General features: G+C 49.0%; 1 protein-coding gene across 1 annotated transcript in view; it reads left to right on the forward strand.

Annotated features, from left to right (window-relative positions):
* glb1 (galactosidase, beta 1) overlaps positions 1-25,514 on the forward strand; it is a 129,463-nt gene that overhangs the window by 32,569 nt on the left and 71,380 nt on the right. Inside the window, exons 6-10 of the mRNA XM_072509954.1 lie at positions 884-1,064; positions 2,301-2,359; positions 12,870-12,991; positions 13,090-13,130; positions 15,293-15,405. Coding sequence (XP_072366055.1) covers positions 884-1,064; positions 2,301-2,359; positions 12,870-12,991; positions 13,090-13,130; positions 15,293-15,405 — 516 coding nt within the window. The remainder of the gene's footprint in view (positions 1-883; positions 1,065-2,300; positions 2,360-12,869; positions 12,992-13,089; positions 13,131-15,292; positions 15,406-25,514) is intronic.

The following is a 25,514-nucleotide window of genomic DNA, read 5'->3' on the forward strand; positions in this document are numbered from 1 at the left end:
AGGCTACAGGCTGCTCACAGATAGAAAGTGCCAACTGTAGCACCGTGGCGTCTTGAGTTGGAGGTTGTGGGTTCAAGTCTGACTCCAGACCTGAGCATACAAGCCAGTGCAGGACTGAGCAAGTGCAGCATTGTTGGAAGTGCTGTCTTTCAGATGAGGGAATAAACTAAGGTCCTGCCCACTCCCTCAAGTGGATGTAAAAGACTCCGATGCACTATTTGGAAGAAATGGGTGGCATGGTAGCACAGTGGTTAGCACAGTTGCTTCACAGCTCCAGGGTCCCAGGTTCAATTCCCGACTTGGGTAACTGTCTGTGGGGAGTCTGCACGTTCTCCCCGTGTCTGCGTGGGTTTCCCCCGGGTGCTCCCGTTTCCTCCCACAGTCCAAAGATGTGCGGGTTAGGTGGTTTGGCCATGATAAATTGCCCTTGGATCAGATGAGGTGACTGGATTACGGCGATAGAGTGGAGGTGTGGGGCTTAAGTGGGGTTCTCTTTCCAAGAGCCGGTGCAGACTCGATGGGTCGAATGGCCTCCTTCTGCACTGTAAATTCTATGAAAAGCTTGGCTGTTATCCCCAGGGCCTTGGCCAATATTTATCCCTCAATCAACGTCAGAGAACAGATTGCCTGGCCATTATCACTCTGCTGCGTGTGGGAGCTTGCTGTGCCCAAATGGGCTGCCCTGCTTCCAACATCACATCAGTGACTACATTTCAAAAGTACTTCCCTGAATTGGCTGCAAAGCACTTTGAGATCTCCAGGTACTCCAAAAAGGTGCTAGAGAAATGCACATCTTTCTTTACTTGCAGCTATGATGAGTACTTATGGAATGGCTCATTCGTAACTATAAAATTGACAAGTCAGAATTCTTGTGTTGTTGCAGGTGGAGAACGAATATGGTAGTTACTTTGCTTGTGACTATGACTACCTACGGCATCTACGAAAGCTCTTTCAGTATTACCTGGGTGATGAGGTTGTTTTGTTTACAACTGATGGAGCAGCGGAGGCAAATCTCAAGTGTGGCTCTCTGCAAGGGCTCTATGCTACAGTGGATTTTGGTCCAGGTATGTTGGAAGAACTGAACGTCATTGGCTGTTAATGGGTCAAGGGAAATATTTCAGTTTGCATCTCTCATCAATAGAGCAAATGTTAAGATCCCAGTTGGTGTTATAACTGGATAGGAGGATCGCAGAATCGAGCCCTGACTCAAAAAGCTTTTACCTTTTCTTCAATCAAACATGGAGGGACAGCGTGGTAGGGCCGCTAATTTCTTTAAACAACAAGAATTTTTTTTGTTAAACATGGAGAAATTGGATTCGAATACAATACTCCTTTACTACCCCTGTAACTTAACAAGTTTTAAGCACGAATGACAAAGTAGATTTAAAGCTACAATGGTCTCATCGACACACAAAGCCCCTTTGAGACCTGTGGTCAAATACAGTCAGTCCATTCTGAAATGCCAAGTGAATGTCTGAGGATGCCTCGTCAGGATCGCCAGATGATTGTCACATAAGAGTTTCCAAATTCTGCCCCCACCCACTCAAAACATGCTTTAAAATCTCCTTCTCTCATAATCATGCTTTCCAGTAACAGTTTACATTCCAGATCTGATAGTGACCTCAAATCAGCATCCCGCCTACCCCGATAACCTATCACTGCCTTGCTTGCCAAGAACATACAAACATCGTCATTATTTAAAAGAAACTCCGTACATTTATATGGCGCCCTCAGGGTGTCACAAAGGACTTTGCAGCCAATAAGGTACTGGGCTGGTCACTGTTGCAATGTGGGAAATGGAGCAGTCAATTTGCCCACAGCCAACTCCCAGAAGCCGCCATGTGACAATGGTCAGATAATATGGGTTTTTGTGACGTTGGTTAAGGGGCAAATATTGACAAGGATATGGGGTTGTTCAAAATAGTGCTCTGAAGCTTTTGCATCCAGCTGAAAGAGCCTCGGCTGGATGTCTCACCTGAAAAGTTGTCACTCCCGACAGTGCCGCACCCCCTCAGTGCTGCATTACATTTGTCTTAATGTTTGTGCTTAAATCCTGGGGTGGGGCGTGAACCCGCAACCTTCTGGCTCGGAGGCAAGAGTGCTGCCAACTGAGCCATGGCTGACAGCTAGAATAGCAGTCACACATTATATTGGATATTGGATTCAGTGGGCTAATTGCACGTGTCTGCTGTCAGCAAGATGGGATTATGCTTCCAATTTGAAAGCATTGCACCACGTGGATGATCAGACATCAAGTTGTCCTGTGTCTCATTTTGTAAAATGCTGCCTTCTGTTGGCAGGTGGGGATGTCACCAAATCATTTAAAGTTCAAAGATATGCAGAACCTCATGGACCAATGGTGAGTTAAAAAACACCTGACGCACTGTTATTAGTTAATTGTATTGCCGTTTTGTATACTGCTGGCTGGATGGAGATTGCACCATTTAATGTGAGGGACGGTAGGGTGAAAGGGAGTATGCAGAATGGGAAAATCGAATCGGGGGTTTCTCACTGAGTGAGAAGGATACTTTAACCTAATGGATTGGAAATGTTCTTCTTAAGTGGCCTCATCTATTGTCCCTTTGCCCCATGTGAAGATTGGTCTGGGAATGTACTTGAGAGTTCCAACATTGCTTTGAGAAGAAAAATCTAGCTAATTTACAATTTGATCACATATCCACAAGAATTCACCAAGTGTGTTCAGCTTCTTTTCGATTCAGCATTCGGAGGACTTGCAGTTTCTCATCTCTACTTTGCAGAGAGTACCTGTGTGTGGGACTCTAGGCAGGGGAAATGGGACTGAAGACCTGTGTGTTTCCGGGAGATGTCTTGGAATGCCCAGGACAGAGGATTTGGGAATGCCCAGGACCGAGGATTTGGGAATGCCCGGGATTTGGGAATGCCCAGGACAGGGGATTTGGGAATGCCCAGGACAGGGGATTTGGGAATGCCCGGTCTTTGGGAATGCCCAGGACAGGGGATTAGGGAATGCACAGGACAGAGGACTTGGGAATGCCCAGGACAGGGGATTTGGGAATGCCCAGGACAGGGGATTTGGGAATGCCCAGGACAGGGGATTAGGGAATGCACTGGACAGAGGATTTGGGAAGGCCCAGAACAGGAGATTAGGGAATGCACTGGACAGAGGATTTGGGAATACCCAGGACAGTGGATGTGGGAATGGGCCAGGACAGCGGATTTGGGAATGCCCAGGACAGGGGATTTGGGAATACCCAGGACAGGGGATTTGGGAATGCGCTGGACAGAGGATTTGGGAATGCCCAGGACAGGGGATTTGGGAATGCATAGGACAGAGGATTTGGAAATGTCCAGGATCGAGGATTTGGGAATGCCCAGGATTTGGGAATGCCCAGGGCAGATGATTTGAAAATGCACAGGACAGAGAGATTTGGGAATGCCCAGGACCAAGGATTTGGGAATGCTGAGGATTTAGGAATGCCCAGGGCACAGGATTTGGGAATGCACTGGACAGAGGATTTGGGAATGCCCAGGACAGAGGATTTGGGAATGCCCAGGACAGCGGATTTGGGAATGCCCAGGACAGCGGACTTAGGAATGGGCCAGGACAGAGGATTTGGGATTGCCCAGGACAGGGGATTTGGGAATGCCCAGGACAGGGGATTTGGGAATTCCCAGGGCAGATGATTTGGAAATGCCTAGGATGGAGGATTTGGAAATACCCAGGACCAAGGATTTGGGAATGCCCAGGATGGAGGTTTTGGAAATGCCCAGGATTTGGGAATGCCCAGGGCAGAGGATTTGGGAATGCCCAGGATTTGGGAATGCCCAGGGCAGAGGTTTTGGGATTGCCCAGGATTTGAGAATGCCCAGGGCAGAGGATTTGGGAATGCACTGGACAGAGGATTTGGGAATGTCCAGGACATAGGATTTGGGAATGCACTGGACAGAGGAATTGGTGATGAGGCAGCAGTGATGTAAAAATTCCTCCTGCCTCCATCTCCTGTGCCTCTACCCCATGGGCACCCAGGAGGGCGAGAGGATCACCTGGACCTTGGAGGCTGTGGCTGATCGAGTCCGATGTTCAGATTCTGCAGGGGGGGGGGTTCTCAGCATTTATACCCACGGCCAGAAAGCCCAACGCCAAGGAGGAACAGCCAGAGATCACCTGACTTGTGTTCTTTACAGTGGGAAGCAGGCCTTGTAAAGTATCGGCAATATCTGTTGACGCAGGCTGCAGCACTCTATCACAAATGCATGCTCACTTCATGGGGACAGCTTCATGCCAGCAACTGAGCTGAAGGGGAAATATATCCAGTTCCAGCTGTGCTTCTAGTTGGCTTCAGTGCAGTTGGAACACGACTGGGTGTGAGAGTGGAGGAAAATTGCCCCTTCTGGCCATCAAGATTATAGGTGAAAAGAAATGCAATTTAATGAGGATATAGGAGACATTTGAATACGCTGCCGTGATATCTCATGAATGTAAAAGTCATCATAGCGGCTGAAACTCATGGAGAGAGTCATTAAGGGAAGGAGCGTTTCTGCAGCACTTATTGCAGCCTTTAGAGATTGCAACGTGCTTTACAGCTGTTTTAAGTGTGGCCATTTATTATCGCGGCAAACACTGCAAGTCTCAAAAGTACCATGGGATGGATGACGAGTTAACCCTTCTAGAAAAGTTCAGGAGACCCCAGAAGGGGAATCAAAATGGCAACTTATTTTCAGCCAAAAGAAAAGGCCCCAATGTGGCATGCAGCACATGGGTCCCAGCCGGAAGTGCCGACCATGCCAATCCCAACCCCGGAAGTGCCGACCATACCAATCCCAACCCGGGCCGGCTTGTAAGGGTTGATTCTATGAGCCCCAGCTGATTGGCCTCCGTCCATCACTTGGGCGCTCGTATTCCACGGGGAGCTCTGTCGGGTCGTGCCCGTGGGTCTGGTGAGGGTTCTGATACCTTTTGTACGGCGGCGTTGGCTGAGAGAACGATCCCAGATAAAAACCACTAACTGACTGCTCCGTCTTAATTCACCCACTCCTAAGAAACCCAATGCTGATTTCAAATCCGATTGTTTCTTGAATAACTCGGCGGGGGATGGGGCTTGGTTTCTCCGTTTGAATTGTATTTTAGCAGGTAGGGCCGGCAAACAGGGGCGCTGAACGGTGATGTGGATTTTTCATGCGTGCCTGAAAATGGTGCTAAAAATCCCACCCCCTTGCGTCTGTTCACAATTCCTGTCTCAGCCACCTGACTTTCTGTTGTCAAATGTTTCCCACACTAATATTAACTTTCTCCATTCTTAATTCACGTCTCCACAGATGAAATGGTGAACACCAGTGTAAATATATCGCTCTGGACCGCCTAACTCCTGGTTCCCTTTTTTTAATGAGATGTTTTCAACTGCTATTTTTCATTGTAACTTGAAAAGTATGGGTTTAACCAAGTTTCTTCTGGAGTGGGGCGGTGGGGGGAAAGCAAAAGTCTAATTCAGACACAGGCAACAGAGTTTAGGATGATCCCAGGTTTAGGGAGAGAAGAATGTTTGGATTGGAATGGATTGCATTTGTTTAGTGTCACATGTACCGAGGTACAGTGAAAACTATTGTTCTGCGTGCAGCTAAGACAGATCATTCCGTACATGAAAAGAAAATACAGAGGACAAACATAAAATACACAATGTAAATACAGAGACACAGGCATCGGGTGAATCATACAGGAGTGTAGAACTACTCAGTGAAGAAGATGTGTGAAGGGACCAGGTCAGTCCATAAGAGGGTCATTTAGGAGTCTGGTGACAGTGGGGAAGAAGCTGTTTCTGAGTCTGTCTGTGCGTGTTCTCAGACTTCTGTATCTCCTGCCCGATAGAAGAAGTTGGAAGAATGAATAAACCGGGTGGGAAGGATCTTTGATTATGCTGCCCGCTTTCCCCAGGCAGCGGGAGGTGTAGATAGAGTCAATGGGTTGGATTCTCCGCCCCGCCACTTTTCTGCCTTGACCTGTTGGCGGGATTCTCCGTTACGCCGGCCGGCCAATGGGGCAGGTCCCCGGGCGCTGGCAAAACGGAGAATCCCTCCGGCAGAGAATCTCGCCCAATGGATGGGAGGCGGGTCCGTGTAATGGGCTGGGCGGTGTTCACGATTCTCTGTAATTTCCTACGGTCTTGGGCCGAGCAGTTGCCATGTCAGGCTGTGATGCAGCCAGATAGGCTACTTTCTATGGTGCACCTGTAAGAATGTGGACATGCCGAGTTTCCTTAGTTCCCTGAGGAAGTATAGGCACTATTGTGCTTTTTTGGTCGTAGCATTGATGGGTGGACCGGGACAGATTTTTGGTGATGTGCACACCTAGGAATTTGAAGCTGTCAACCATCTCCACCTCTGCCCTGCTGATGCGGACAGGGCTGTGTACGATACTTGGCTTCCTGAAGTCATTGACCAGCTCTTTAGTTTTGCTGACATTGAGGGAGAGATTGTTGTTGTTACACCACTCCACTAGGTCCTTGATCTTCCTCCTGAATTCTGACTCTTCATTGTTCGAGATCCAACCCACTACAGTTTGTCGTCAGCAAACGTGTTGTTGTAGGGAAAAATCCCTTGTACCAGTGCAGTCAAGAGGTCGAGTCTCAAGGCAAGGTTCAAAGCGTTGTTCTTTATTGTACAATTACTGAAGCCTTCAGGGAGACCCACGCAGCCAGCTCAAACAGTGGCTTGGCCCACGTTGATCTCAACAATTACACATTCGCTCTGGATTTTTATAGGAATCCAAATTCGAGCGGGAACATTTGCTCATACATAATAGTTAAAGGGTAGTTTTGATTTAGATCTCTCTGACAGGTTTAAACTGAGAATATGCATCTTTGTCAATTTGCATCTGTATGGTGTGTCCCCGTAATGATGAGATTATCTGTGCTCGCTCCGAGTGTCCCTCCCTTGTCAATTTGCATCTGTATGGAGTGTGTTCGTGTTGATGAGATTATCTGTGCTTGCTCCGAGTGTCCTTCCCTTCTTTAATGTGTTTCCCATTATCCTCCTGATGTGTCTCCTTAACTAAATCGACCTCCGATGTCTGTGGCTGTGCTATGCATTTATTTCTGTGTTTGCTAGATGAGGTGTGTGGTAGTATGTATTAGGGGTCATGTGGGACTGGAAGCCCTAATGTCATTGGCTGACAGATCCCGGGTCCTGGTTGGCCGTTGACCTCTAGCTCCGCCCTGAAGGCGGAGTATAAGAAGCCGGAGTCCTCCCCCGCAGGCCAGTCTACTATCGAGCTGCGGGGGAACAGACACGCTTAATAAAGCCTCATCGACTTCACTCTATTCGTCTCACGGAGTCTTTGTGCGCTACAATTTATTAAGCGTGCCTAAAAAGGACTATGGAGCTCAGGATCATCCCGGAATGCCTGAGGATCAGCCCCCACGCAGTGAACGCGGCAGCAGCCTTCAAGCACTGGCAGACTTGTTTTGAGGCCTACCTCAGAACGGCCACCGGCCGGGTCACAGAAGACCCAAAAACTACAGGCCCTGCACTCGAGGTTAAGCACGGAGATTTTCTCCCTCATCGAAGACGCGGAGGATTTCCAGACGGCGTTCGCAGCACTGAAAAGTCTCTATGTCCGCCCAGTTAACCAAATCTACGCTCGCTACCAGCTCGTGATGAGACGGAAAAGTCCCGGAGAATCGATGGACGAATTCTACGCCGTGCTGCTGATTTTGGGACGAGCCTGCAGCTGCCCTTCGGTGAACGCAAATGAACACACGGACATGTTAATGCGCGATGCTTTTGTGGCAGGTATTAATTCCTCCCAAATCCGCCAAAGACTTCTAGAAAAAGAGTCGCTAGGACTCTCAGAGGCACAGGCCCTAGCAGCCTCTCTAGACGTGGCCGCGCGTAATACCCGCGCCTACGGCCCCGACCGCGCGGCAGCCCATTGGGCTCCGTACGTACCCGTCGCGACAAACCCCCCCCCCCGCCGGACACCCAACAGGCTTGCGCGGTCCAAACGCCAAGTCGCACCGGGGGCGCCCGCTGCTATTTCTGCGGCCAGGCGAAACACCCCCGGCAGCGCTGCCCGGCCCGCGCAGCGATCTGCAAGAGCTGCGGGAAAAAGGGCCATTCGCGGTTGTGTGCCGGTCCCGCGAGGTCGCCGCTGTCCCGGGAGACCAGGGAGCCCTGCAAGCCGCTTACGCTCCCCAACCCCCCCAGCGCCCCATGTACGACCCGCAGGCGCAGCCGCTCTGGGTCCCGAACACCGCGGTCCCGGGAGAACAGGGAGCCATGCACGCCCCTTACGCTCCCCAACCCCCCTCCCATCCCCATGTATGACCCGCCGGCGCTACCAATTTGGGTCCCGGCCACCGCTGTCCCCAGAGATGAGGGAGCCCCGCGCGGTCCTAACGCTCCCCAACCCCCCCCAGCGCCCCATGTGCGACCCGCAGACGCCGCCATTTTGGGTCCCGGCCACCACGAGGGGAGGAAGGGCGCCGCCATCTTGGACCACCCCAGACCTGTACGACGCGTGTGGGCGGCCATTTTGTCCACCCCCGCTGCCATCTTGTGACCCCCCAGCCATGTGCGATGTGTGGGGCAGCCATTTTGTTTATCCCCGACGCCATCTTGGACGGCAACAACGGACCCCAGTGTCGACGGCTCCACGGGGTTCGAGGAAGACGCTCCACTACTACAACCACGTCTCGCTTCAATTACGCTCGATCAAGCTCGGCCCCGGACACTCCAGACGACGACGACAACGGTGCTAATAAACGGGCACGAGACACCATGCCTAGTCGACTCCGGGAGCACGGAGAGCTTTATCCACCCCGACACGGTAAGACGCTGTTCCTTGACCACCTATCCCAGCGCACAAAAGATTTCCCTAGCTGCAGGATCCCACTCCGTACAGATCCAAGGTTTCTGCATAGTTACCCTAACGGTGCAGGGGAGGGAGTTCAAAAACTACAAACTACACGTCCTTCCCCAACTCTGCGCCCCCACATTACTGGGATTAGATTTCCAGTGCAATCTACAGAGCCTTACGTTCAAATTCGGCGGCCCAATACCCCCACTCACTATCTGCGGCCTCGCAACCCTCAAGGTGCAACCCCCGTCCTTGTTTGCGAACCTCACCCCGGATTGCAAACCCGTCGCCACTAGGAGCAGACGGTACAGCGCCCAGGACCGGACCTTCATTCGGTCCGAAGTCCAGCGGCTACTAAAGGAAGGCATAATCCAGGCCAGCAATAGTCCCTGGAGAGCACAGGTGGTAGTAGTGAAGACAGGGGAGAAACAAAGGATGGTCATAGACTATAGCCAGACCATCAACAGGTACACACAACTAGACGCGTACCCTCTCCCCCGCATATCCGACATGGTCAATCGGATTGCCCAATATAAAGTCTTCTCCACCGTGGACCTCAAGTCCGCCTACCATCAGCTCCCCATCCGCCCAAGTGACCGCAAGTACACAGCCTTCGAGGCAGACGGGCGATTATACCATTTCCTAAGGGTCCCATTTGGCGTCACAAACGGGGTCTCGTTCTTCCAACGGGAAATGGACCGAATGGTTGATCAACATGGGTTGCGGGCCACATTCCCGTATCTCGACAATGTAACCATCTGCGGCCACGACCAGCAGGACCACGACGCCAACCTCCAAAAATTCCTCCAGACCGCCAAAGCCTTGAACCTCACGTATAACGAGGACAAGTGCGTTTTTAGCACCAACCGGCTAGCCATTCTGGGCTACGTAGTGCGCAATGGGATAATAGGCCCCGACCCCGAACGTATGCGCGCCCTCATGAAATTTCCCCTCCCGCACTGCTCAAAAGCCCTGAAACGCTGCCTGGGTTTTTTTTCATACTACGCCCAGTGGGTCCCCCAGTACGCAGACAAGGCCCGCCCCCTAATACAGACCACGACCTTCCCTCTGTCGACAGAGGCTTGCCAGGCCTTCAGCCGCATCAAAGCGGATATCGCAAAGGCCACGATGCGCGCCATCGACGAGTCCCTCCCCTTCCAGGTCGAGAGCGACGCCTCCGACGTAGCTCTAGCGGCCACCCTTAACCAAGCGGGCAGACCCGTGGCCTTTTTCTCCCGAACCCTCCACGCTTCAGAAATCCGCCACTCCTCAGTGGAAAAGGAAGCCCAAGCCATAGTGGAAGCTGTGCGACATTGGAGGCATTACCTGGCCGGCAGGAGATTCACTCTCCTCACCGACCAACGGTCGGTAGCCTTCATGTTCGATAATGCACTGCGGGGCAAAATCAAAAACGACAAGATCTTAAGGTGGAGGATCAAACTCTCCACCTTCAACTACGAGATCTTGTATCGTCCCGGAAAGCTGAACGAGCCGTCCGATGCCCTATCCCGCGGCACATGTGCCAACGCACAAATTAACCGCCTCCAAACCCTCCACGAGGACCTCTGCCACCCGGGGGTCACTCGGTTTTTCCACTTTATCAAGTCCCGCAACCTCCCATACTCTTTAGAGGAGGTCCGTACAGTCACAAGGGACTGCCACATCGGCGCGGAATGCAAACCGCATTTTTTCAGGCCGGAGGGTGCGGGCCTGATTAAGGCTTCCAGCCCCTTTGAATGCCTTAGTCTGGATTTCAAAGGGCCCCTCCCCTCCACCGACCGCGACACATACTTCCTTAATGTGGTGGACGAATACTCCCGCTTTCCATTCGCCATTCCCTGCTCTGACATGACCGCGGCCACAGTCATTAAAGCCCTGAACACCATCTTCACACTGTTCGGTTGCCCCGCATACGTCCATAGCGACAGGGGGTCCTCTTTCATGAGTGACGAGCTGCGCCAGTTCCTGATCAGCAAGGGCATAGCCTCAAGCAGGACGACCAGCTACAACCCCCGGGGGAACGGGCAAGTAGAGAGGGAGAACGGCACGGTCTGGAAGACCGTCCTACTGGCCCTACGGTCCAGGGACCTCCCAGTTTCACGGTGGCAGGAGGTCCTCCCGGACGCTCTCCACTCCATCCGGTCGCTATTGTGTACGAGCACTAATCAAACGCCACATGAGCGTCTCCTTGTCTTCCCTAGGAAGTCCTCCTCTGGAACGTCGCTGCCGACCTGGCTGGCGGCCCCAGGACCCATCTTGCTCCGAAAGCACGTGCGGGCACACAAGGCGGACCCGTTGGTCAAAAGGGTTCACCTCCTCCATGCGAACCCGCAGTACGCTTACGTGGAGTACCCCGACGGCCGACAGGACACGGTCTCCCTGCGAGATCTGGCTCCCGCCGGCAACACACACACCACCCCGACACCAATCACCCAACCCCCCCCTTCCTGCCACCGCCGCACCCCGCGACCGCCCCCTTCCCAGGAGGATCAGTCCTCCCAGGCCCAACCAGGAATAAAGCCCAAGCTGAAACCGTAAGGCTCCCGGAGACGACAACACCGGAACAACCACCACCACCACCACCGGGGCCGAGGCGATCGACACGGACGACCAGACCGCCCGACCGACTCGTGGCGTCGATCTAAATCAATATATGGACTTTTCACAAGAACATTTTGCTTTTCTCCCGATACCTTCTGTAAATAGTTGAAACAGGACAAAATTGTACATACTGTATTGCCATATGAATGTTTTCCTCCCAGGACCAGCCCTGTAAACCCTTACCACCATGCGAAGCATCACCCCGCCGGGTTCATTTTTGACAAGGGGTGAATGTGGTAGTATGTATTAGGGGTCATGTGGGACTGGAAGCCCTAATGTCATTGGCTGACAGATCCCGGGTCCTGGTTGGCCGTTGACCTCTAGCTCCGCCCTGAAGGCGGAGTATAAGAAGCCGGAGTCCTACCCCGCAGGCCAGTCTACTATCGAGCTGCGGGGGAACAGACACGCTTAATAAAGCCTCATCGACTTCACTCTATTCGTCTCACGGAGTCTTTGTGCGCTACAAGGTGTTAATGTCATCTTTGTCCTGCTGTGTGTGTGGGGGACGCTAATCTAATTTATACATTTCTTTTATTCCTCCTATTCTGGTTTCTTTGCCTGCCTTGGCCATTTTATTAATATATTATTTCATTCTTTCATACGTCTTTGCAATACAGTTGTGCCATATATCCCACTGCCAGGGTCTTGACTCGCAGATATCCCGATCTCCTGGCCAGGGGGCCGTTTTAAGATGCAGCCTCGTGCTGTTGCTGGGCAGAACAAGGGTCTTCCATCAATTTCGAATTAAAGGTCTCTCAGCTGTGCAGAAGGGGATTTAAACAAATGTCCATCCGGGTGTCCCCTTCTGCATTGTGGGCACATTATAAACGGTGCCAATCGGTCCAATAAAACAGCCCAATGAATGAAGAATGTTTGCTGAGATGAGATAAAAATATGATCTTGGAAAATGGCCTACATCAGTGTCGATGGAGTTGGGGCAAATTGTGCCTCGCAGTCGTGTGTGTACAGGGAGTATAGTAGGGGGCTAAGTACACAGCCTTGCAGAGCCCCGGTGTTGAGAACTATCGTGGAGGAGGTGTTGTTGTTTATCCTTACAGATTGTGGTCTCTGGGTCAGAAAGTTAAGGATCCAATTGCAGAGTGAGGAGCCAAGTCCCAGGTTTTGCAGCGTTGATATGAACTTGGCTGGGATTATGGTGTTGAAGGCGGAGCTGTAGTGGATCTAGGCATTCTGGGAGTACAGAGTTGATGTGCCTCAAGACCAATCTCTCGAAGCACTTCATTACGATCGATGTCAAGGACACCGAACGATAGTCATTGAAGCACATTGCCTGGTTCTTCCTTGGCACCGGTATGGTGGTGGTTTACTTGAAGCACACTTGATGTGGGAGGTTTGGTTGACATTTCTAAGTGGAATTTTTTTCTCACGGTGAATCCAAAAATGGAGTTAATGAATCAGGTATTTTTTTTATTAGGTAAACTCTGAGTTTTATACTGGATGGTTGGATCACTGGGGTCAGAAGCACGCTGTGGTCAAGAAGGAGATTGTTGCTAAATCATTGGATGAAATTCTTGCCCTTGGAGCTAATGTTAACATGTAAGTATTATTGTTGTGCTTTTAGTATGTTTTCCAATGTTCCAAGCTGAATGCTGCCATTTTCTTTTGAAATCTAATCTTTGTTTTGATGTTCTCAGGTACATGTTTGAAGGGGGAACAAACTTTGGCTACTGGAATGGTGAGTGTCCAACAGTAACTTTAACACTGACAACCTGTTTTACAACATTAACTGTATAAGTACTAAACATTGAACTTTTAACAATAACCCCCATCCCATTAAGTGCTGGTGTTAATATGTGTTGAACAATAATTCTACCAGTACAATTATTGCTGGCAAAAGACATTGCGTCTATTTCAGCTGAACAAAATGACAGCCATCCACTGATTCATTCCCTAGGGCAGTGCTTTGACCAATTGGAGTCAACCTTCCTGATTTAAATTTCAAACAATGCTTGACAGTTATCTGTCAGTCATCATCAACTGGTGCATTCTCCATGGCAACACCTCCATGATTCTGAGTCCAATTGCCAACCAATCAGCATTCTCTTCTCCTATAGTATAAATTGGTGTTTTCCCCTGTCATTGGTATTCTTGCAAAGTGTCCTGATGAGGGCAAGACGAAAAGCTTCAATGTCTCTTCTTTCAGCAATACTCAAGTCCTGTACTACCCAACGAATATTCGTGCTAATTACTTGAAAAGGCACGCAAGGGCAGAAATTTAAACACTGCCAGTGGATCATTGGCGATGGCTTCTCTTCCTGCTCACGCACCATCACCTCCAGTGTCCCCCATGGACCTATCCTGGGGACCCCTCCTGTTTCTCATCTACATGCTGCCCCTCAACGACATTGTTCAAAAACGCAATGGCAGTTTTTGCATGCGTGCTGACAACACCCAGCTCTCCATTGCCACTACCTCTCTTGACTCCCCCTGTTTGCTAAATTAGCAGACTATTCGGTGCCAGCTGTGGCTCAATCGGTAGTGTTCTTGCCTCTGAGCTTCAGGGTTACAGGTTTGAGCCCCACTCCAGCACTTGAGCAGGAAGGTCATTGCTGACACCCCACCCCACTGCAGTATGGAGGGAGTTCTGTGCTGTCATAGATGTGGTCTTTGGGATGGGATGTCAAACCACAGCCCCAAATGCCTGCTCAGGCGGAGGTCAAATATCTCATGGCACTATTTCGGAGAAGAGCAGGGGTATTCTCCCTGGTGCCCTGACCAATATTTATCCCTCAATCAGCATTGCAAAAAAAACAGACTATCTGGTCATTATCACATTGCTGTTTGAGAGCTTACTGTGTGCAAATTGGCTGCACAAGTTCCCACATTACAGCAGTGACCACACTTGAAAGGTGCTTCATTGGCTGGTACCTGGATCTACTACATAAGAAGATCAGAAACCGGAGCAGGACTGGTCAAGCCTGTTCCGACATTCTGTATGATCGCGGCTGATTGATTGATGGCTTCATCTCCACTTTCCCACCTGCTCCCCACAGACCTCGACTCCCGGAGGGAACACAAATCAGTCTATCTCAGTTCTCGAATATATGGAACGTTGAAGCAGTCACAGCTCTCTGTGGTAGAGAATTCCAACGATTAGCGGTCTTCGAGTGAAGGAATATCTCCCCCTCAGCCCGAAATGATTGTCCACTTAACCTGAGGGTGTGAACCCGTGTTCTAGATTCCCCAGCCAATGGGCAATCCATATAAAATTATGAAGGGAATAGATAGGATAGATGCGGGCAGGTTGTTTCCACTGGCGGGTGAAAGCAGAACTAGGGGGCATAGCCTCAAAATAAGGGGAAGTAGATTTAGGACTGAGTTTAGGAGGAACTTCTTCACCCAAAGGGTTGTGAACCTATGGAATTCCTTGCCCAGTGAAGCAGTTGAGGCTCCTTCATTAAATGTTTTTAAGATAAAGATAGATAGTTTTTTGAAGAATAAAGGGATTAAGGGTTATGGTGTTCGGGCAGGAAAGTGGAGCTGAGTCCACAAAAGATCAGCCATGATCTCACTGAATGGCGGAGCAGGCTCGAGGGGCCAGATGGCCTACTCCTGCTCCTAGTTCTTATGTTATGTTATGTTCTTTCCACGTCGACCCTTTCGAATCCCTTCTGCACGTTGGCTAAATTTGAGGTTGCCTTTCGTTCTTCATAATTCCAGAGAATGTATTTCCAGAGATCCAATTTAGCAATCCTTTCACTTGTTATAATACTGCCCTCGGCCTTGTGAGCATTATCGCCTCTGACTTAGCAGGAGCAGCAGGGGACATTTGAGTATCTGAAAGAAAAAGAGGTGTTTTTGATTTATTTTTGAACGCATTTTATTTTATTGCCGCAGGAGCAAACTCTCCCTATTGGCCGCAGCCCACGAGCTATGATTACGATGCCCCTCTGTCGGAAGCAGGGGACCCAACTGACAAATACTTCAGTATTCGGGAGGTTATTGGAAAGGTAAGGGATGTTGAGCTTGGAGACACTTACCCAGTTCTATGTTGAGGGACCTAATTGATGGAATAAAACCGTGAAATATTGCAGCGCAAAAATGGTCCATTTCACCCATCTCTGCTCTTTAAATATGAGTCACCTAATCTAATTCCACTCTCCTTGTGCTTTTCACGCCCAGAAGTATTCCTCTTTCTTTAACCTTTGGATTACTTTTCAAAAGTAAGGCATTTGCTTCAACAGTATTCAGTGGCACAAAATTCTAATCGCCCTCTGCTTCAAGGAATTTTGCCTGACCTTCCTTATTCTGGTGATTACCTTGACTTTGTGCTTGATGTGCGCATCAGTGAGCAATGGAAACAGCACGTCACTGTTTGCCTCTTGAGAACCTTAAGTGGAGACAGTGGCTGCTGTTTTTATCTATGTACCAGAAATGAAAGCTCTAGACGCAGGAGTTAAAACACCCACACGTTTATCAAAGGTTATATGATACTCGCTGACCACAGACCGTGGAGGTTCAGCGTAGAGGTTCACCTTGCTGTCGTTGAGCTCAACTTTCTAGGTCTTTTTTGACTTAAATTGCATTTTCACAATTTTAATGTTTTTTTCATTTATTCCCGTTGTCACAAGCTCATCCCAGTACTTCTCAATAAGTTCCAGGCTCTCTTAAACATTTGTAAAGTTCTCGGGATCCAGAAGTCTGGTTTTTCGGGTAAGCGAAGCATAGTCTTATCCATTGAGAGCTGCACGGTAGCTCAGTGGTTAGCACAGTTACTTCACAGCTCCAGGGTCCCAGGTTCGATTCCCGGCTTGGGTCACTGTCTGTGCAGATTCGGCACGTTCTCCCCGTGTGTGCGTGGGTTTCCTCCGGGTGCTCCGGTTTCCTCCCACAGTCCAAAGATGTGCAGGTTAGGTGGATTGGCCATGCTAAAGTGCCCTTAAGTGTCCAAAAAGGTTAGGTGGGGTTACTGGGTTACGGGGATAGGGTGGCGGCGTGGGCTTAAGTAGGATGCTCTTCCCACGAGCCGGTGCAGACTTGATGGGCCAAATGGCCTCCTTCTGCACTGTAAATTCTATGATTCTACTGTGTCTGTACGACAGATAAGCGAAGCATAGTCTTATCTATTGTGTCTGTACGACACATATATCAGTCTGTAAACATGCACAAACTTGTGAATGAGTTCAGATTTAAATACAATCGATGTATTTATAGAATCCATAGAATCCCTACTGTGCAGAAGGAGGCCATTCGGCCCATCGAGTCTGCAAAATCCTCCGAAAGAGCACCCTACGTAGGCCTATTTCCCGGCCTTATCCCCATAACGTCACAAATTGATCGTGGACAATCCACCTAATCTACATATCTTTGGACTGTAGGAGGAAACCGGAGCACCTGGAGGAAACCCACGCAGACACTGGGAGAAGGCGCAAACTCCACAGTCAGTCATCCAAGGCTGGAATCGAACCTGGGTCTCAGTTGCTGTGAGGCTACAGCGCTGGCCACTGTGCCACCTGCCGCCCTGAATCACAAAAACATTTCATCAGCCTAGATATGGAAAAGGTTTAATCAGTTCAACGAGTCTGAGGGCTTTGTGTGCGTTACTGGAAGTTGTACCCAGTTCAAGGGTAAGCTGGAAAAACTGACCCTTGGACGTAACGGGGACTAACTGGACAGGGGAACACTATATGGCCATTAGATTGGGGACATTAACTGGACATGGGAACAGTAAATGGCCATTACATTGAGGACACTAACTGGACATGGGAACACGATATGGCCATTAGATTGGGGACACTAACTGGACATGGGAACACGATATGGCCATTAGATTGGGGACATTAACTGGACATGGGAACACTAAATGCCCATTAGATTGGCGGCACTAACTGGACATGGGAATGCTAAATGACCATTAGATTGGGGACACTAACTGGACATGGAAATACTAAATGGCCATTAGATTAGGGACACTAACTGGACATGGGAACACTATATGGCATTTAGATTGTGAACACTAACTGAACAGGGGAACACTAAATGGCCATTAGATTGGGGACACTAACTGGACATGGGAACGCTAAATGGCCATTCGATTGGGGACACTAACTGGACATAGGAACACTAAATGGCCATTAGATTGGGGACACTAAGAGACATGGGAATAGTAAATGACAATTAGATTAGGGACATTAACTGGACATGGGAACACTAAATGGCCATTAGATTGCAGATACTAACTGGACATGGGAACAGTAAATGGCCATTCGATTGGGGACACTAACTGGACATGGAAATACTAAATGGCCAGTAGATTGGGGACACTAACTCGACATGGGAACACTAAATGGCCATTAGATTGGGGACACTAACTGAACAGGGGAACACTAATTGGCCATTCGATTGGGGGGACTAACTGGACATGGGAACACTAAATGGCCATTAGATTGTGGACATTAACTGGACATGGGAACACTAAATGGTCATTAGATTGGGGACACTAACTGGACATGGGAGCACTAAATGGCCATTAGATTGGGGACACTAACTGGACATGGAAACACTATATGGCCATTAGATTGGGGACACTAACTGGCCATGGAAACACTATATGGCCATTAGATTGGGGACACTAACTGGACATGGAAACACTATATGGTCATTAGATTGGGGACACTAACTGGACATGGGAGCACTAAATGGCCATTAGATTAGGGACACTAACTGGACATGGGAGCACTAAATGGCCATTAGATTGGGGACACTAACTGGACATGGGAACACGATATGGCATTTAGATTGGGGACACTAACTGAACAGGGGAACACTAAATGGCCATTAGATTGGGGACACTAACTGGACATGGAAACACTATATGGCCATTAGATTGGAGACACTAACTGGACATGGGAGCACTAAATGGCCATTAGATTGGGGACACTAACTGGACATGGAAACACTATATGGCCATTAGATTGGGGACACTAACAGGACTTGGAAGCACTAAATGGCCATTAGATTGGGGACACTAACTGGACATGGAAAAACTATATGGCCATTAGATTGGGGACACCAACTGGACATGGAAACACTAAATGGCCATTAGATTGGGGACACTAACGGGACATGGAAACACTATATGGCCATTAGATTGGGGACACTAACTGGACATGGGAGCACTAAATGGCCATTAGATTAGGGACACTAACTGGACATGGGAGCACTAAATGGCCATTAGATTGGGGACACTAACTGGACATGGGCACACTAAATGGCCATTAGATTGGGGACACTAACTGGTCATCGGAACATTAAATGGCCATTAGATTGGGGACACTAACTGGACATGGGAATACTAAATGGCCATTAGATTGGGGACACTAACTGGACATGGGAGCACTAAATGGCCATTAGATTGGGGACACTAACTGGACATGGGAACACTAAATGGCCATTAGATTGGGGACACTAACTGGACATGGGAGCACTAAATGGCCATTAGATTGGGGACACTAACTGGACATGGGAACACTAAATGGCCATTAGATTGGGGACACTAACTGGACATGGGAACACTAAATGGCCAGTAGATAGGGGACACTAACTGGACATCGGAACATTAAATGGCCATTAGATTGGGGACACTAACTGGACATGGGAATACTAAATGGCCATTAGATTGGGGACACTAACTCGACATGGAAACACTAAATGACCATTAGATTTGGGACACTAACTGGACATGGGAATACTAAATGACCATTAGATTGGGGACATTAACTGGACATGGAAACACTATATGGCCATTAGATTGTGGACACTAACTGGACATGGGAACAGTAAATGGCCATTAGATTGTGGACACTAACTGGACATGGGAACACTAAATGGCCATTACATTGGGGACTAACTGGACATGGAAACACTAAATGACCATTAGATTGGGGACACTAACTCGACATGGAAACACTATATGGCCATTAGATTGGGGACACTAACTGGACATGGAAACACTAAATGGCCATTACATTGGGGATTAACTGGACATGGAAACACTAAATGGCCATTAGATTGGGGACACTAACGGGACATGGAAACACTAAATGACCATTAGATTGGGGACACTAACGGGACATGGGAACACTAAATGGCCATTAGATTGGGGACACTAACTGGACATGGGAACACTATATGGCCATTAGATTGGGGACACTAACTGGACATAGGAACATTAAATGGCCATTAGATTGGGGACACTAACTGGACATGGGAATGCTAAATGGCCATTAGATTGGGGACATTAACTGGACATGGAAACACTATATGGCCATTAGATTGGGGACACTAACTGGACATGGGAATACTAAATGGTCATTACATTGGGGACTAACTGGACATGGGAACACTTAATGGCCATTAGATTGGGGACATTAACTGGACATGGGAACACTAAATGGCCATTAGATTGGGGACACTAACTGGACATGGAAACACTAAATGGCCATTAGATTGGGGACACTAACTGGACATGGGAACACAATATGGCATTTAGATTGGGGACACTAACTGGACATGGAAACACTATATGGCCATTAGATTGGGGACACTAACTGGACATGGGAGCACTAAATGGCCATTAGATTGGGGACACTAACTGGACAGGGAAACACTAAATGGCCATTAGATTGGGGACACTAACATTGACATGGAAACACTATATGGCCATTAGATTGGGGACACTAACTGGACATGGAAACACTAAATGGCCATTAGATTGGGAACACTAACGGGACATGGAAACACTATATGGCCATTAGATTAGGGACACTAACTGGAAATGGGAGCACTAAATGGCCATTAGATTGGGGACACTAACTGGACATGGGAACATTAAATGGCCATTAGATTGGGGACACTAACTGGACATAGGAACATTAAATGGCCATTAGATTGGGGACACTAACTGGACATGGGAATACTAAATGGCCATTAGATTGGGGACACTAACACGACATGGAAACACTAAATGACCATTAGATTTGGGACACTAACTGGACATGGGAGCACTAAATGGCCATTAGATTGGGGACACTAACTGGACATGGGAACACTAAATGGCCATTAGATTGGGGACACTAACTGGACATGGGAACACTAAATGGCCATTAGATTGGGGACACTAACTGGACATAGGAACATTAAATGGCCATTAGATTGGGGACACTAACTGGACATGGGAATACTAAATGGCCATTAGATTGGGGACACTAACTCGACATGGAAACACTAAATGACCATTAGATTTGGGACACTAACTGGACAGGGGAATACTAAATGACCATTAGATTGGGGACATTAACTGGACATGGAAACACTATATGGCCATTAGATTGTGGACATTGAGGGACATAGAAACACTAAATGGCCATTAGATTGGGGACAGTAACCGGACATGGGAACATTAAATGGCCATTAGATTGGAGACACTAAGGGATATGGGAACATTAAATGGCCATTAGATTGGGGACATTAAGGGAGATGGGAACATTAAATGGCCATTAGATTGGGGACATTAACTGGACATGGAAACACTAAATGGCCGTTAGATTGGGGACATTAACTGGAAATGGAAACACTAAATGGCCATTAGATTGGGGACTAAGTGGACATGGAAACACTAAATGGCCGTTAGATTGGGGACATTAAGGGACATAGAAACACTAAATGTCCATTAGTTTGGGGACTAACTGGACATGGGAATACTAAATGGCCATTAGATTGGGGACATTAACCGGACATGGGAACAGTAAATGGCCCTTAGATTGGGGACACTAACTGGACATGGAAACACTAAATGACCATTACATTGGGGACAATAACTGGACATGGGAGCACTAACTGGCCATTACATTGGGGACATTAACTGGGCATGGGAACATTAAATGGCCATTAGATTGGGGACTCTAACTGGACATGGGAACACTAAATGGCCATTAGATTGGGGATACTAACTGGACATGGCAACACTAAATGGCCATTAGATTGACGACACTAACTGGACATGGGAACACAAAGTGCCCATTAGGTTGGGGACACTAACGGACATGGGAACACTAAATGGCTATTAGATTGAGGACAGTAACTGGACATGGAAACACTAAATGGCCGTTAGGGTGGGGACACTAACGGACATGGGACTAGGTGAACGAAATGTTATTTTTATTCCCTCGTGAGATGTAAGCATTGCTGGCAAGGCTAGTATTCGTTGCCAATTCCTAATTGCCCTTACACAGATGGTGACAAGCTGCAGCTTCGGGCAGCTGCACTCCGTCTGGTGTAGGCAAACCCTCAGTGCTAGTAGGGAGGGAGTGCCAGAATTTTGACCCATCTCCTACGGTGAAGGAACGGCCATTATACTGCCAATTCCGGATGGCCCCATGACTTAATGGGAACGTTTTCAGTTGCAGTTTTCTTTTTAAAGAAGTGAGAAAGGGAAAGGAGTCATGAAATAAGACAGCCAATGAGCCTTGGCAAGCGAGAATTTGGTAAGCAGGAGATTGCGAAAGAAAAACTGGGTGAAGAGACGATGACCGTGTGAGCTGACGCGTCTGCTGCCCATGTCATGTTGGGCGGTAGAGGTTGGGAAGGTGTTGTTAAAAGAAGCTTGGTGGATTCCTCTTTGTTATTTATTAATGTGAACATGAGGGCTACTGTTTGGGGGGAGGATGGGATAGTTGTTATTGATCTGGGGATTGACATATTTGTTACTGATTATTGTTTATTGTTGGTGGGTGTAAATTTGGGAGAAAATGTGAAAAAGGAGGAGAATAAAGAAATATATATTTTTTAAAAGAAGCTTGGTGAGCTGCTGCAGTACCTCTTGTACGTAGCACATGCTGTAACCGCTGTGCCCGGGTGGTGGGGGGAGTGAGTGTTTGAGGCTGTGGTGGAATGCTAATCAAGGGGGCCATTTGACTGTTGTTTCAGGGTGCGCTGGTGGACTGTGGGGTGTGGTGAGGGATCTCCAAGAAACATAAAGGAAGTGAACTGGCACTTATCTAGAGCATTTCAGCTACAAGCGGCAAGGTGTCTCCCAGGCATTGCATTATTTTGGGGAGTCACTGTCCTGCAGGCTTGGGTAACAGGAGTACTCCATGGGCTGAATGTCACAGGTGCCGGGCACACTCACTGGGCCGCTACCAAAGCCTCCTCCCTGCGGCTGGAAAGATTCTGCCTCTTGCCTGTCTCTTTTTTTTATTGCTCGCTGGAAGGAAGTAACGTTGGTAAAGCCGAATTTATTCCTGTCCCGAAATGTCATTAGAAATTAGCAGATGGCCCTGAGCAGAGTAAACACGACCGCAACATGCGCCAGGCTCAGCCTGATCCAGTTCACCGGGCCCACATGACGGTGGCCCGGATGAGCAGATTCTTCGGGCTGGAGGACAAGTGTGCTAGATGCGCCGGAGGGCCGGCTGACCATGTACACATGTTCTGGTCGTGCCCTAAACTCGGGGGGGGTACTGGCAGGGATTCGCAGATGTCATGTCCCGGGTGTTGAAAACTGGGGTGGTAATGAGCCCTGAGGTGGCAATCTTTGGGGTTTCGGAGGACCCGGGGGACCAGGAAGAGAGAGGCCGACGTTCTGGCCTTTGCTTCCCTGGTAGCCCGGTGACGAATACTGTGAGCATGGAGGGACTCAAAGCCCCCGAGGGCTGAGGTATGGCTATCGGACATGGCGAGCTTTCTTGGCCTAGAGAAAGTCAAGTTCGCCTTGAGAGGTTCGCTATTAGGGTTCGCTCGAAGGTGGCAGCCATTTATTGACTTCTTCGCAGAGGAGTAAGCGTCAGCGGTGGTGGGGGGGGGGGGGGTCTTTGTTACGTCTAAACGGAGGGCATTAAGAACCAATCACCATGTGGGACAGGAGTCATCTGTGTGTCAGGTTGAGTAGCACAGAAAATTCTGTACTTTGTCAGATATTAATAGAAACAGAAAATAGGAGCAGGAGTCCATTTCAGCTCCGCCATTCAATATGATCATGGCTGATCATCTATCTCCAGCACCATACCCCCGCACCCTCCCCATGCTCCTTGACACCTCTTGGGGTCTAGAAATGTATGTATTTTCTCCGTCAATATATTCAGTGTTTTGGCCTCCACAACTTTCTCTGGTAGAGAATTCCACAGGTTCACCACCCTCTGAGTGAAGACGTTTCTCCTCCGCTCAGTCCTCAATGGCCTGCCCCTATCCTGAGACCGTGACCCTTTGTTCTAGACCCTCCCAGCCAGTGGGAGCAACATCACTGCATCCAGCCTGCCCAGCCGTGTCAGAATTTAATACGTTTCAATGAGATCCCCTCTCATTACTCTAAATGCCAGTGAATACAGGCCTAGTCAACCCAATCTCTCCTCACCGACAATCCTGCCATCCCAGGAATCCGTCTGGTGAACCTTTGCACTCCATCCATGACAACTATATCCTTTCTTGGACAAGGAGACTAAAACTGCGCACACTACTCCAGGGCAGCATGGTAGCATAGTGGTTAGCACAATTGCTTCACAGCTCCAGGGTCCCAGGTTCGATTCCCGGCTTGGGTCACTGTCTGTGTGGAGTCTGCACGTTCTCCCCGTGTGTGCATGGGTTTCCTCCGGGTGCTCCGGTTTCCTCCCACAGTCCAAAGATGTACAGGTTAGGTGGATTGGCCATGATAAGTTGCCCTTAGTGTCCAAATTGCCCTTCGTGTTGGGTGGGGTTACTGGGTTATGGGGATAGGGTGGAGGTGTGGGCTTGGGTAGTGTCATGATATTCAAACACACACATCATGATAGATAGACCAACAGACCAATTAGCACACACAACACGACAGCCAATCACAGACAAGAGCAGACACAGTATAAGACAAGAAACACGACACCTGGTGGACAGTCCATCTGGAGACAAGGACAGGACCTGATTAACAAGACACTCACACAGTCACCACGTGCTGAGTACCAAGACAGATCTGTAAATAACAAGTTGGAATAAAACTGCGTTGTACCAATCGCAACCGTGTTGGTTCATCTGTACCTCAGAGCACCCAACACCACAGGTAGGGTGCTCTTTCCAAGAGCCGGTGCAGACTCGATGGGCCGAATGGCCTCCTTCTGCACTGTAAATTCTATGAGTATGATATGGAGATCAAAACTGCGCGCTGTACTCCAGATGTCATGAAGCAGTTGAGATTTTACATTAATGCTGGTCGACTTCCTAGTGCTTGCTGGCAAGTCCGCTTCTTCGATGGAGATGTCAAAGATCATCTAGCTATCTGTCAGAGTTACAAGCATTAGCGTTTTGGGCCACTTTGTACAGAGCTATTAGGAAGGCAGCCACTTGCAGCATTTTTAAATGTTTTTTTCCAGATGACTATTTTGTATTCTGCTGCTGTCGCTTCATAACTCTCCGTGGAAGTTGAAGGATAAATGAATCATCATAGATCAAATCGTCCTCATTCTCTCAAAACCCTCCTTGGGAAGGCTTTCGAAAGCTGATGGGAATGAGACTGGAGGCAACTGGGCCAGGTATTCGTGCCCCCCCCCCTCCCAAAAGGTCGGGTTGGGGGCAGAGTAACCATTGGCCCATAAGTAGCGGGTAGGCAATAATGTAATTAAGGGGCCTATTAAAGTCCCTCTTCTGTGTCCACTGGAATTTTCCACTTGACAGGTGGGCTCTGTGGTGAGTGAAACAGGGCCAGTGGGAGGAGCTGGCCTCTGGCGAGCAGAGGACGGAGATTTTAAACCTTTCCTTCAGCCACCAATCCACGACGGGCACAGCTACATTGTAAACCCCTTGAAAACCCCCCACACCGTAGAACACCCCTCCCCCCCCCCCCCCCACCACCACATGGAACCCTCCCACCAGGAAACATTTCCCCCCCCACACACTGCCTGTAGAACAGCACCCCTCACTGGCACTGCCCAGGCACCATGTTCCTGGGGCAGTGCCTGGGCATGACCCTCTTTCCCCCTGAGCCAAACACTCACCTGAACCCCTCTGGCGGATTCTGCTTTGGCAGGTGCACCCTGTGGGAGACCTGTTGTGATTCACGTCAACGTGGGGAACAGTCTAACAGGAAGAGGCTGCCAGG

The sequence above is a fragment of the Scyliorhinus torazame genome, chromosome 6 (genome assembly GCF_047496885.1).
Source record: "Scyliorhinus torazame isolate Kashiwa2021f chromosome 6, sScyTor2.1, whole genome shotgun sequence".
Lineage (NCBI taxonomy): Eukaryota > Metazoa > Chordata > Chondrichthyes > Carcharhiniformes > Scyliorhinidae > Scyliorhinus > Scyliorhinus torazame.